This window comes from Aspergillus udagawae, assembly GCF_001078395.1.
Source record: "Aspergillus udagawae IFM 46973 DNA, scaffold_6, whole genome shotgun sequence".
Classification (NCBI taxonomy): Eukaryota; Fungi; Ascomycota; class Eurotiomycetes; order Eurotiales; family Aspergillaceae; genus Aspergillus; species Aspergillus udagawae.
Genome location: NW_025091269.1, coordinates 75,450 through 89,253, shown reverse-complemented (window position 1 = coordinate 89,253; position 13,804 = coordinate 75,450). Strand labels below are relative to the sequence as shown.

The 13,804-nt window shown below is 48.6% G+C and overlaps 6 protein-coding genes across 6 annotated transcripts; 2 read left to right on the top strand and 4 right to left on the bottom strand.

Moving 5' to 3' along the window:
* Positions 1–184: 184 nt before the first annotated feature.
* On the bottom strand, positions 185–1,029 carry Aud_007794 (uncharacterized protein; the record flags this gene model as incomplete). Its single annotated transcript, XM_043292682.1, has 4 exons — positions 185–323; positions 488–681; positions 762–941; positions 1,021–1,029. The coding sequence occupies 4 exons, from the start codon at positions 1,027–1,029 to the stop codon at positions 185–187; spliced, it is 522 nt and encodes a 173-aa protein (XP_043148617.1).
* A 112-nt stretch (positions 1,030–1,141) lies between these two features.
* Positions 1,142–2,484, bottom strand: Aud_007793 (putative MFS monocarboxylate transporter; the record flags this gene model as incomplete). The annotated part of the gene is made up of 2 exons (XM_043292681.1): positions 1,142–1,809; positions 1,983–2,484. 2 exons carry the CDS (start codon positions 2,482–2,484, stop codon positions 1,142–1,144), a joined length of 1,170 nt encoding a protein of 389 aa, XP_043148616.1.
* Positions 2,485–2,764: 280 nt separating this feature from the next.
* Positions 2,765–3,238, top strand: Aud_007792 (uncharacterized protein; the record flags this gene model as incomplete). The annotated part of the gene is made up of 1 exon (XM_043292680.1): positions 2,765–3,238. One exon carries the CDS (start codon positions 2,765–2,767, stop codon positions 3,236–3,238), a length of 474 nt encoding a protein of 157 aa, XP_043148615.1.
* Positions 3,239–4,244: 1,006 nt separating this feature from the next.
* Positions 4,245–5,298, bottom strand: Aud_007791 (carbon-nitrogen hydrolase family protein; the record flags this gene model as incomplete). The annotated part of the gene is made up of 2 exons (XM_043292679.1): positions 4,245–5,132; positions 5,254–5,298. 2 exons carry the CDS (start codon positions 5,296–5,298, stop codon positions 4,245–4,247), a joined length of 933 nt encoding a protein of 310 aa, XP_043148614.1.
* A 3,694-nt stretch (positions 5,299–8,992) lies between these two features.
* Aud_007790 (uncharacterized protein) lies at positions 8,993–9,340 on the bottom strand (the record flags this gene model as incomplete). The annotated part of the gene is made up of 2 exons (XM_043292678.1): positions 8,993–9,171; positions 9,229–9,340. 2 exons carry the CDS (start codon positions 9,338–9,340, stop codon positions 8,993–8,995), a joined length of 291 nt encoding a protein of 96 aa, XP_043148613.1.
* A 791-nt stretch (positions 9,341–10,131) lies between these two features.
* Aud_007789 (uncharacterized protein) lies at positions 10,132–10,838 on the top strand (the record flags this gene model as incomplete). Its single annotated transcript, XM_043292677.1, has 2 exons — positions 10,132–10,554; positions 10,590–10,838. The coding sequence occupies 2 exons, from the start codon at positions 10,132–10,134 to the stop codon at positions 10,836–10,838; spliced, it is 672 nt and encodes a 223-aa protein (XP_043148612.1).
* Positions 10,839–13,804: the final 2,966 nt, after the last annotated feature.

The following is a 13,804-nucleotide window of genomic DNA, read 5'->3' as shown; positions in this document are numbered from 1 at the left end:
TCTGCAAGACAAATACGCACTAGACAATCCAGATTTGAAGATATTCCATTTGCAAGCCAAATTGTTGAATTTCAAGCAGTAATGTTCTGGAGCTTTAACGTTCAATAAAGGGAGAAATCCCATGCAAGTGGGAGCAGTATATTGAATGTCATCAGTGACATCCTTATGTCTTCGCCTGCTGGTCTCATTTCGCACCCCCTCTCACTCCTCCATCCGCATCGACATGTACACCTCGCAGGATATATCCGTCCTTCTGGGCCTGCTCCCACGACTGCTGGATAAGCCGGGACCGCGCAGGATTTCTTTCCAGGATGGATGGTGTACTGCTTTGGCACGCGGATGGCAGCTTCCATAAATCCCTCGTCGTTGATATCTAGGGGGATCTTGTTGCCCTTCTCGTCCAGGGCAACTTGAACTCGTAGGCCCAGATGACGTTGGACACGGCCAAAATCAGCCCGTTCTTCGCCAGATGGATACCTGGACAGACGCGACGGCCGGCGCCAAAGGTGAAGTAGTCGCGGGGCATGATGTCACCCCGAAGCGTTCCGGGTCCCAATGCAGTGCGTTCAGGTTCGCGAGCAGGATCGTTCCCTTGGGGATGACGAAATCCCGGTACTTGACGTCGCCATCAGCCATCCGACGAGGCCCCGTCGTGGCCACTGGACACAGCCGCAGCATCTCCTAGATCACTGCCTTGATTTAGAGCATTTATGGCTCATCAGCTAGAGTGACCATCCGCTCATCCCAAGGATCCGTATGACCTCCTCGTGGGCTCGGGCTTGTGCTTCCGGGAACATGCCTAAGTACCGGATCAGGCCATTGAGCGCGCTGGCCGTGGTCTCTGATCCGGCTTCCGGCACCGCGCTTGCTAGCCAGGAAACCGTCTCCTCTTTGAGTCTGCACTCCCGGTAGTTTGACTCCACGGGGTCCCTGGCGAAGCACTGTATGGTAATCGGTATTCGTATTGGTATCAATATGATACGGTTTGTACCGCGACAGTACAGATGATAATTACCATACAAGATCCATAGCGTACGCACTAATTTCTACCTCGCATTGCTCGGACTTCGATCGCCCTCCCAATCTGGCATTTTGCCCGGTTATTTTCCCTCGCATCCTTGTTTAGGCTGGATGCGCAAAATCACGCCTTGATTTGCGTACGATCGTGTCGCCAAACTGCCATCATGGGCACCAGCAGAAACGCTGCTCCCACAGCCATCCCTGCTCCACTGAAGATTTGCAGTGCCAGAAAACCATTGTCTCCTCCGTGACCCTCGAGGACACCCGCGATAGGCGCTCCAATTAACACGCCGAGACTGGTTGCAAACCACTGCATGCCCATGCGCGTCCCAATTACTGAAGGAGTGGGCGAGACTACCGGGTGGGCGATGACCAGTGGATTAGCGGAGATGAGCACGCCAGAGAAAATACCAAAGAGCACGCAGAAGACGACAAACGAGGCAACTGAGTGGATGCCAATCCAGCCAAAGAGGAGCGTCGCGGATGCTATCACGCTGGCCAGGAGGATGTGACTGGCGCCGACTCGGTAGGTCAGTAGGGAGGACCCGATGCGGCCGAAAGCGGAACCGGCGTTGAGGACGGAGACCAGGTAGAAACTGAGGTCGGTGGAAGTGTGGAGCGCGGTAGAGGCAAAGGCAGGGACGTAGAAGAGTGGAATGAAGTAGGCCATGAACATGAGGAAGTTGGCGATCCCGTAAGCGTTGAAGCTCCATCCCTTCATGGCATGCCAGTGGATGAGTTGCCGGGGAGGACCGCGTCGGGTCTTGGTGGTAACCATCAACAGCGGGACTGCGATGCACGAGCAGACCAGCTGAATAAAGCCCAAGGTCCGTACGGTCCAGGGAAACCCGATACGTGGTTGGAGACGGATGAAGATGATAGGAAAGAGGACTCCGCCTTGGGTGGATGGATTCTCAATCAGCTCACTGGTCCAGCTGATGGGCTTAATTAGTCAAACATACCCACGCTGGCTCCTGAGGTGACCAGGCCAACTGCAATGCCCCGGCGCGTTGTGAAGCGCGTTGAGACCAACGACAAGGCAGGGACGTAGATCAAGCCACTACCAAGGCCACAGCAGAGTCCTTGGGAGAGAAACACTTGGTAATACTGAGTGGACAGACTCAGCATCATGAGCCCGAAGGTGGTCAGGAAACAGCCGGCGATCATCAGATGGTGAAGGTATCCCCGGTCGAAAAGGGGACCGGCGATGACACCAGTGGAGATAAGGAAAAAGGCATTGACAGTGCCCACCCAGGCGATGCGCGAGGGTGAGTTGGTGTGCAGCAGATCGGATTGATAGTAGCTCTGGAAGGAACCGAAAGCGGTGGAAAATCCCCAGGTGGTGAAGAAAAGAAGAAATGAGGCAAAGACGCCTGACCAGGCCGCCAATCCACCGTTGGGGGGAGCTGGAGCTGGTGCTGGAGGTTCCTCGGACTGAAGCTGCTCGGGCTGCTTCGTCTCCATGGCGAGTAGGTGTGGGGCAATAGAATAACACAGAAAATGAACGTGAAAGCAAAGATAAGACGGGCAGTATTGGGGGGCAGAAAAACTGGTTGATATGCAGGTCGGAAAGGAGATGAAGGGAATGACATATAATAGAGGAAGGGAAGCCCTTTTTGTGCCATTTTCATTTTTATCCATATCTGCTGAAAGAAATCACAGAAAAAGCAAAACAAAGGCAAAAGAACGTCTGATTTGTCATTGCGCAGCATGTAAGCACCCTTGTCAATACTGCCCTTTGTTAATGCACAACCAATACTTTCGAAAATACCGAGGTCGAACGCTAAGTAGGTCTCTAATTCCACATTTCACTCGCATAGCCACACGCACCTGCCTCTTAAACCCCGACAAAGCCCTGCCTGATCATCTGGTCATCGTCTGTACCTGGCTGGGGGCCTCTGCCAAGCATATCACCAAATACACGGACTTGCATCGCTCCACCGCCTCTCACGCCCGGATCCTGTTGATTGAATCCGAGGTCTCGATCCTAGTGAGCAGCTATGCCCGCCAGCATCGACTGATCCAGCCCGCCGTGGACGTTGTACTTGAAACCCTGGCACAGCGTACAGAAATCTATGCGCCGCGGATCCTGTTGCATACCTTCTCTGATGGAGGAACTAACACCGCGACGCAGTTATTAATTACGCTCCGGGACACTGTCTCCCACCCGTTGCCGTTGGTTGGGCTGGACAGTATGCCGCCAGCGAAGGGAACGTAATGGAAATCCTATAATGCGATGGTATTTTCTCTTCCTCCATCATCTCGCCTTATGGGCTCCGTTGCGGTTCACTTTCTCTTGATTCTGCTCTACACTTGGATTGCATGCGGAAACGAGAATCCAGTGAGTCACATGCGCCGCACCCTCCTGGACGAGGAGACAGTAGGTCCAGCGCCCTAACAAGATGACCCTGACGCAACAGGATACGTGTGCTACATGTACTCGAAGGAGGGTTGTATGACCGACTGGCGGGATATCTAGGACCATGCCCAGGAAGCCAAAGAGAAGGGTTGGAAGGTGGATGAGGTACTGTTTAAGGGTACCAGTCACTGCGCGCACATGCCAGACGATCCCGCACGGTATGCGGAAGCAGCTGATAAAGCAGGGAATGTCGCTGTGTGCAAGGTTTAGTCCAAGCTGTAGTTGATTTGCAGTATACAAGTTATATTGGGTCTTGTTCAGGGAGAATTTCTACAAACGCAAGTCTGCTCTCTCGATACATGGATATGCATCGCGAAACCTTCAAATCTTCTTGTTTGACTAGTCGAAGGCTACTACGTATTGACCGTACTGCAGATATTCAAGTTGAATGAGCAATTACTATTCGCAAGTGTATATCACGTTTCTCAATATATATATATAGAGAGAGAGGCTCTTGCGTCGTATATACGCATAGCAGGTCCATGAACCATCAACGTCGTCTTCCAGGGACTACATCTATACACACAAATAGTATGGAATCTTCTGAGGATCAAGCGAGCCCAATATTGGGCTGACTTAGGTGTTCGGAGACTGAAGGCTCATGATGTGTTGTCACCTGTCGGACCCCAGACAACGTGGAGATGAGGCTCCACAGCTGGCTTTAACTGTTGGCCTCGGGCTGTTCTGGGGATGACCAATCGTCATTCAACGGAGAATCTCTACTTTAGTTCTGTCGTTCTTCTTATATGTACTGGTTCTGCAACGGCTCTGATACATAGCACATTTGGCCAAGACAGGTAAGTATCTATAGCCTCCCTTTGGACGATTCTAGCGGAACCCGGCGAGTATGCCTGTAATGCCATGAAGGGTCGGTCAGGTCGGAGCGGATCGCGTAGTTTTCTTCTGCATCCTCCAGAACCGCCAAATCAAGCGTCGCCACGGCCATTCCTTCGGCGGAAGTACCTAAACGAACCAGAGGACCCGCATACGGAATATTGATCTGCGAGAGTCCGCAATAGTTTCTCCCTGGAGGCCCGCCTGCATTGGCAAAGACGACAGCGCAGGTATTCTCAAACGTTCGCGCAGTCAGAAGGCTGTCGAGGAACAAGGAGGGCGCAGAAGGATTCTGCTGACGGCCTGCCTCAGACGCACCACTGCGAGTCCACAGAGTGGGCACAATGATGATCTTCGCTCCCTGGGACACCAGTTCTCTCCAGGCTTCGGGGAAGGCTAGGTCCCAGCACACCAGCAAGCCTACAGGACCTACCGGGGTCGAGATGACTCGGTGTGGACTGTCCCCGGACGATCGAAGGTACGCTCGTTCGGTGGGCCCCCAGAGATTCTTTTTCACGTAGGAGCCTAGAATCTCACCCGAGTTGGAGATGAAAAAGGTTACATTTTCTAGGCTCGGTGTTGGCTTGTCGGTGCCAGTGGCCCCTGCTGCAGCTGTGGAGGAGGCAGATGCAGGTCGAACTATGGATCCAGGAACGATACATATGTTACACTCTTTTGCGAGGGCCTGATAACGATGCAGATAGGTCTCCCAGTCATCGCACAGGGAAGCAAAACGAGGATCGGTGGGGATCCAGTTGGTCAGATGGAATTCAGGCAGTACAGCCAATTGACAGGCCTGCGCAGCAGCCTCACGGATAAATTTCACAGCCCGGGCGAAGTTGTCGGCAGGTTTGAGGGGCTAGAAGAAGAGTGTATTAGGAAGATGTACTCCATCCGAGATTTAACGCAGAATGTGGGTACTTCTTTCTTTCTGGGTTTGATGAAACCGGTTTAGGAAGATGCACAGAATATACACTTACCTTGACATAGAGCTGGATGACGGCAATCTTGCAGAATGGTGGCATGACGATCGATACAACGATGGTGGAGTTGAATGGACTTGAGGGGCATCGGAGTCTCAAGCGCGGGAAGCTATCGTTTTATTATTTTCCAAGGCATCGTCATTGGTTGTTAAGGTAGAGACGTGTTGGATCATGCTAAGATTAGCTCGGTATAATAACAAACCCAGACTCGGAGACGCCGAGAGTACCTCGGTTGGCCCGCTGTGCAAACTTGCGGAGGTGGCATCCGGACGGCAGATCTTCGCACACTAAGGCTGATATGGCAGCGTTCAAACCCGTAAAGATACAACGTTGGTAAGGTATCTTACGGCCAGTGTGTATTGTATTATCATCAAACGGTCATTGCAACTAGCTGTATGAATACAATTTAGATCTATACCTCAGACCTATGCGCAATGTCCAGGATGCATTAGTCAATGTGAACTGGACCGGAAGAGATGCTTGTCTGAGCAAGGCATCCGTGAAGGTGCCGTGTCAGGGTCTTGTCAATTCGAAAAATAGTGTCATGCTTGCAGTCTCAATGAGCGTTTCCTGTCAACGAATCCGGTAAGCTGACGAAGGCATCAACCTCTCCAGCACCCACCATAGGCATGTTATCATTTCTGATCCTATTCCCTTGTATCTGAACATTCGGCTCCAATAGAAGAGCCTTGACTAATTGCTGACTATGGTCACATTGCCGAAGTACTCGTAGTAGAACACACTGTTGAAGAATCTTCTGTTTGGGTGATTCAGGTTGGAGCTCCGTTACGATCGTTTTGTTGCCAGAAGGTCGACATCATACCAGTTGCCTATGGCCATGGTTTCGACACCTCTAAGATCTGGGGCGGCAGATGGTCTCCGTAGCGTCTGTAAGTGCCTTCAGGAAAGATCGAATAATACAGTGGAACTAGTACATTTCTGCTGTGTCGGACCATATCTGACATCAACTTATCCTGTGTTCTTGTCACCTCAGCTAGAAAGTACAAATATATGCTGCTTAACCAGCTTATGGTCTACCACACACAGACAAACTATTTAATCAAGACTTTGCTGTTCTGAGGAGTCTGAGTCCTCTGCTGAAAGCATGGCCATGACTTCCCTCCGGCTCACTTTATCCTATCTATTAAGCCCATCAGTCCCCAAGGTGGTGGAGAAACGTCCTGCCAATGTGTCTGAGCCTCCTCAGAAGCAACTCGTATTTCCTGCCTCTAAAATTCCTGTGTGGATGCAGTGGGACCCCCCATTTCAACTACATGTATCTCAGTGACTTATTTTGGCCTGTACAGCCATCCCATCCTGCAAGTCACATATATCCTCTTCACCGTGCTCGGTGCCGCTATGGTCTTTTGAGTTGCACTAGATCCCCGGATGGATGGTGCACGTGCTGGTCCATGGAGGTCAGTCTTTTGCCATGCCATTTTTGGCTCTACAGCATCTCGACATTGCTGACTTTCTTCGTCGAGTAGCTGTGTTTTTCCTCCTGGCCACGAGTGGCTTAGCTCCCATCTTCCACATTGCTTGGGCCGAGGGCCTAATTCGCATTCCTTTGGGCAGTCTTACCGTGACCTGCTCGTCCTATGCCATTGGTACGGCGATGTACGGATCTAACCCATAACTAAATAGGTTTAACCATGCTCAATCTGGATGGATTAGATCAAATATAGTGCGTGTAAAGGATTAAGGTATAAAGGTGCGATCCGGTTGATCAGATCCATTAGGATCTGATTATAATGGCCTTTTGGTGTAGTTGATGGTAGGTGGGTGGACGCTTGCCTTGACAGTGCGGATCAATCCATATCCATTCCACAACCAGCCTAATAGAGAGCACTTTCGGTGCTGAAATCTAAGAAGTACTGTTCTCCTAATCGTTCACTGTGGGTCCCCCGCTTCCGCGCACCCGCGCCTCCGCTGCCAAGGGACCCTACGTTGCCGAGATTCTGTCTCTCAAGATACCTACTTTGCGCTGGAAACGACACAATCTTGTGGAAAGCCTACCCAGAGGCAAGCTCATCACGGACTAAGCATTTTTACCAGGGATAAAAGGTACCAGGAGTCAGTTTGCGTCTGATTTTTCAAAGGCACAAGTTGTGCTGTAGTCAGTCGAAGCAGCGGCGTGGACGGACATCACAAGGCACACAACCAACTCCGTTTGAAGTCTAGTTGAAATCTGACCAGGGTTTTAGGTCCAGGGTAGGCTTATGCTTGCGGTACAAACACCTACACTGGAGGTCGGATAGACTAGAACAGAGGGCTAGGTTGGTAAGCTGAGATGCTGATGACCTGAGTAGTAAGTGCGTAGGCCTTGTGACGTAACACCAGGCAACAGGGAAAATTTGGAAATGGACCTATCAGCAAGATACCAGCCAGATTCTTAGCGTTGCGACGTTCCGCGTCATCTGCCCTAGATGTCCACAAGCACTATCCAATGAGACGCGCTGCACGGTTATTTCAGGCGCTTCAATACTTGAGGGGTCACTTGGCAGCCGAGACCCTGCCGACCCACCACCCAGAAAACCAGGCTACAATGAAAGGGGTGGGGGTGGGAACCCGTGGTACCTTAAATAGGACCCTCGTGGTCAACAATATATGGCAATCTATGGGCAACTTTGCCCAATCTTGGCACAAGAGTAGGGTGACTCTTTGTTGGAATCTCCCTAAAATTTTCGAATCAATCTAGTGTATTGAGGTTATTTGACAACCATCTCTCTTCAACTTGAAACTGCTTGGAGGAATGGCATCAAAGTAAGTGTTATTGTTCGAATTTGAAGCGCAATCTACCCCCAGAAGAGGTAGATCAAGAGGGGACAATATCAAATGAAGAACAGAAGCGAAAGGCCATTCACAGATACTCACTAAAAGTTTTCAAAGCACAATTCATGATGGATTCCACGACATTGCTATCATACAGGGAACAGTCGACGCCGTTCCGGCAGTCCTCCGTCTCCTAGATACCGCAGTCAAATGGCTGGTATCATGTGACAGAATTGGGCAATGGGGAGCAACACCGTTTTCTGAGAATCCACAACGCGCCGAACGACTCAGAGAATTTGCAACAACCGGCCATGGCCTTTGGCTTGCTATCAAGGTTACTGACGACTCGCCCATGCTGGGCCAAAATCGACTCTCCAACCTAGACCCCCAAGCTATGAACGGAGAAGCTCCGGGGATCATCATAGGAGCGCTTGCCATTGGAGACAGGATGCCTTATGTTCCACCTGTCTCTGAGCCTGAGCTTTACGTGCGATTATTAGTCACGGATCGACGGTGGGCTGGCAACAAGATTGGCAAACGCCTTTTGGAACATGCACGTGATCTTGCCAACAGGGCTGGAGTCTCATTACTACGGGTGGATTGCTATGCAGGTGGCGACGGCAAATTGATCCAATATTATGAGTCTCAAGGGTTTAAGCGATCTGAAAGTTTGAATCTGGAAGGTGACTGGCCTTGTCAGGTGCTTGCTCAGCGGTTAGATCAGGTGGAAGGAGAAGAGAGAAGTTGACTCTTTCTTTGCCGGAGCATAATTAGTGGCTTCGAAATGAACTTCGCCTCCCCTTGGCACGACCTAGGGATGACATGAAAGATAAGATGGTGTATGTTTGACATTTCTTGCGTGCTTATATCGCAGTGGGCAAGCCACCTCCAAACTCTTGGCAGTGGACCGGAATGCCTCGTTCCTGTCCTAATGGATCATTTCAAGTGGGCGGTCGTTACAGAGCTAGCAATCCTGAAAGGAGGAGGTGCCGTCGTTGTTCCACATGTCGATAGCACTAATACCGCAATTCCTCTCATAATACGTGTACCCGTTGCTCAGTGTGAAGCGAACACCACAGGGACTCTCGCCGCTAGCAGTGTATTCCTTCGTCTTGCATGGATTGTAGCCTCCAATCCAGGCGACTGTTTTCGATTAGCTTATATCTGCCATATAAGGAAATGAGCAGCTCAGGAACGCACCGTTCAACAAGGGCTGTCCGGCCGAATTTTCAATTTGACCGAGGTCGATGGTGGCAAGTACGGTGTTCCCAGCGAGGGCCAACCCAAGGAGCAAGGATTCGGGGAAACGCATTCCGTGTATAGAACAGCTAGAGCTTCTATAAGGCAGTGGAGGTAGAGTAGTTGAGTACAAGCTAGGAAGCGACAGAATAGAGTGTGTAAGAACTTTCCATTTTGTACTTTTTTGTATTTCAGAAGATGTGCACTTTACTATCGTAGGGCTGCCATAGATTTTTGATGCTGATTAATATATGCTTCCTGTCGAATCAAGCGCCAAGGAGGAATATTCTCACATCAGAATACTAATCAAAAAATAATGAAACTAATCAAGTAATAATGAAATTAATCAATTAAACAAGAATAGAGAGGAATCCATGGATCCTGATGGCACCTCTCGATAGAGCAAAACACAAGCCTGTCTGAGACAATTTTAATTCTGGATTATACGATAAGTGAGACAATAGGTCCAGGCAGCTGACTATACCAAATGAACCAGGAGCCATACCACTCAGTCAAGGAAGTTGGGCCATTATCTGCTAGCATTCTGTAGAGTTGAAAGGGGACGCAATATATACGCTTTGGATGGTCCTGATTACATTCGAGCCAGGAACTGGCGATGATCGTAATCATTCCGATGCTATAGCTTCGTTGGGCGGAGGGGAGGGATATATATAGACACTGGGAGCCCCCGCTACTCTGGTCACGCTGCAATCTATTATTCCATGAGAATTATCTTGTCCTCTCCATCAAGTCCAAGCACTATATCCTTCCACGACGCGTCGCTCGATTGTCCTGCTTCTGACGGCCGCCAGTGCTAGAAGCATCATCAACCCTCATCCGAATACTAGCAACGCCAATGCTGAAATGTCGGTGCTAGATGATCCTGGCTACATCGCAACCTGGGAGTCTGTGACTGGGAAGATCCCTGCCAATGCCCCTGCCGCCATGGAGCACGACAAAAGGGTGATTGGACCTATTCAGGGCTTCAACAACTACGTCGCTTTGTACTACCGAAAACGCCGTTATGTCGTCACTTTAGTATTTGTGTCGAATATCCATGGCGGCCTTGCAGATGGGTTTGTGGACACGCCTGAAATCGCCTCAGCGATTGCAACGAGCGCCAGAGACGCCATGGCCGCGGCAACCAGGTCGTGGGCATCAACCTCCTGGGGCTTCTACTCGACTATTCGAAACGGCAACGGCTTCACCGTAGTGGCAAAGAACATCTTACCCAGAGGAAGTTTTGAAGACGCCCAACGAGCAGCCGCGCTCTCGCTGATCGTTATGGTTTCAACGCCCCCATCTTCTGGGCCTATCCTCAGAACAACAAGCGGGACGAGAGCGATTCTAGCCTTCGTGACTTTCACATCTTGGCCGAATTCACGCCTTCTGTGACTCTTGCCGACTATCTCTTCAATACATTCCACAATGTCAACCACACGGCTATGGCAGGCAGCGCTGGTGAGGCGGGCCACCTGAGCAAGAGAGACAAGTACTGCTTTCACTACAACGAAAAGGAACGCGCTGTAAAGAACATGGCTCCATGGAACACTGAAAATGATATTGGCTGAATTGGACAGTTGTCGGACTTCGACTAGACAAATCCTCCTGGTTTATCTGGGCTGTGTTGGCTTAGCAAGATCGCCCTGGATTATTATTTGTGGGCTGCTCTTGGTCAAGTTATTTTGTGCGGGAGTAATTTTTTTATATCTAGTATAAATCATACCACAGCATATGTTGTTGTTAAGTTTACCTAGAGAATAGAAGTTGAGGAGAGAGTATCCTCGGCCATATCATGAAAACCACAGATTGATTGGCTGTTGCTACTGAGAGAGACATGATTAACCAGCTCATTGCTCTAGAAGTAAGACGCTCTAAGCCTTCTACTTCTAAGTACCTACCTCTTCGTGAATATTATCTACCGTAGAAGATGTATGGTCGTCCACCACAAATGTCCACCCTAACCGCTGTATTGTAGAATTTATTGTATGAATGTTAGCCCATCTGCTGTGATTTGGGCAGGACGTCACCGTCGAAAGATGCCTGTACAACACATTCTAAAAGCACTTCCAAAGTGCTCACTGCAATTTGAAGCAGGATAAACTAAGATTACCTTAACCTAGCCTTGCATTCATTGCATAATTAGTTTAGCATGGCTTGGTATATAGTGCCTTTTAAGTGCCTGGCATTGCAACAGAAGCCCTTTAGACAGAAGGCCTTGAGACATAATAGCACTAGTAGGACTGTACTCTAAGATGATGACCTGACTTCACTGACTTAATATTATTGATCCGCCCCACCCGGGTACCTTCTTCTATGCGTAGAATCACGATCCACGCGGACGTGAATTATCAGTGTCAGCGCGGTGCGCTGATGATGGGGTATGTCACGCCTACACCGACCCAATATCTGAAGTTCCTGAAACACCCCCGTCCACATGCGAGAGTCTCGGCGGTGCTAGCGTAGGCGACAAGGATGATGACGGTCTTACGAGCCCTTTGCTATATGGAGGCGAGGAAGGCTTGCAGGATGTTCCCCGATCAAAGGCACAGCCCAAATACAGGCATGCGTTCGAGAAAATCCCTCTACAGCTCGACCATTAAGCAGCTCATCATGCTACTTCGAGAAATATGAACGTCGATCTCAACATCTCCTGATCAAAGCCACCAGCTAAAAGAGGTAAGCAAGCGCAGCTTTAGACATAGAGGAGGAAGCAAGTAGCTCTTAAGCAAGGGCAAGGGCTAGATCTGAAGCTTCTAGTTCATTGCCCACTTCTCGCAGTGCTCAACCTTAATCGGCAGCTGAAAATGAGGTCTTACAGAACTTAGTGGATAGAGGGCTCGTGTGGAAGCAGATTGAGAGAGAGTTCGCTTAGATCTTCACTAAGAGGACTTTGAGATCACTGCAGCTGCATTAATCAAGAACCTAGAGCTTACAGCATTGCTAACCAGATGTTCAAAGCGCAACAGGTCTTTCCTGTCGTAATAATGCTGGCGTATAGCTGCACAAATTGGGCTGCGCGCAGGCCAGAAGGAGCAAGAACCTGCCTTTCAGGGTGCCTTGACCTACAGTTTATACAAAGTGGATGCCACTGGTTACCACCCGGCGTAGATACTCCTTTGCGCATTACTAACACAATGTAGGGATCCCTTCAGCAAGCATAAGCCTTTTGGCCAAGCTCCTGGTGTTAAACCATACTCACACCCTTAAAATTATCAAATGCCTAACACACTCTATCTGGGGCTACTCTATCTCAACAGCAGTATAATTCTCAAGATGCATACGTTACCAGCCAACGTGCATTGTGAATGATATTAGATATCGATGCTAGATGGCATTCAATATCGATACTAGACGGCATTCGATATTGATACTGGATGGTATACTAAATGGCATACAATATCTTTTAGTTAAGTTATAAGAGAATAATCATCTCTATTAGTAATCAGTATAAAAGCAGTGGTAACATAGATATATATGCACATTGACCTTTAATAACCTCTATAATTTAAGAATAATTCTTGACTACTACCTATTTAACCCTCTATATATTAAGTTAATATTTTAGATATGGATTAAAAAAACTATAATTACTATATATTTTATTTAAAAATATTAATTTTTGATAAGCATGCTGGATAGGCCTTAGGTAGATGGTATGGTATGTATAGTCGCAGCAGCATTAGTGTGATGATCCAATATCAATATTGAATGCCATCCAGTATGGCATCTAGTATCGATATCAAATGATATCTAGTATGCCATTTAGTATCAATATCGAATGCCATCTAGTATCGATATTGAATGCCTTCTAGTAGGAACATCAAATATAATTCTATTTAATCATCCATCATGTACCTAGATATCTACCAGGCTTACCTGACTGAGCCACCTGGCATTTAGTTACGAATTAAAGCATTTTAGTTGAATATCTGCTTACCTCCATGAGAAGTTTTAATATTGCTATACTAGGGATGCTGCAGTGCGTGCAACTGTAGGGAGGGGGAGTGTGGTGCGATGTAATCATTGTAAAAAAACCAAAATCCCTTTTGCACAAATAGTCCGCCGTATACGCGGTGTAGCTAGATTAATCTAACCTTCTTGGGTGTTTTAAGTACCTTTTTACCTCCCACTGTAAGCGGCGATTGAGACCAGACTTTTATGATGAAAAAACAAACGATCAACACAAATCTAGCCAAAGCTTAAGTATACGAGGTCCCACACAGTCCTAAGATATTCCATTCTTAAAATCGCTCTTTGTGTTCTGCAAACGATGTTCCGTTTATGCGAGATCAGCGTAAAATATACCCAAACTGCTTATCGCAAATAGTCGTACTGTTGCCGAATACTAGTACCCATCAAGGCAAAACCTCTAGACAGCATTTCGCCCCAAAGGCATTTCTGTTCAGACCACGTTACCCTAAGTGGTGGTTGTATAATTTACATTGTTCCTGAATACGAGACATTAGATCCCGATATTCAGAGACCTGCTAAGAAGATAAGTGTTAAGCTGGCGCTTTCGGTAATCCTTGCCAGA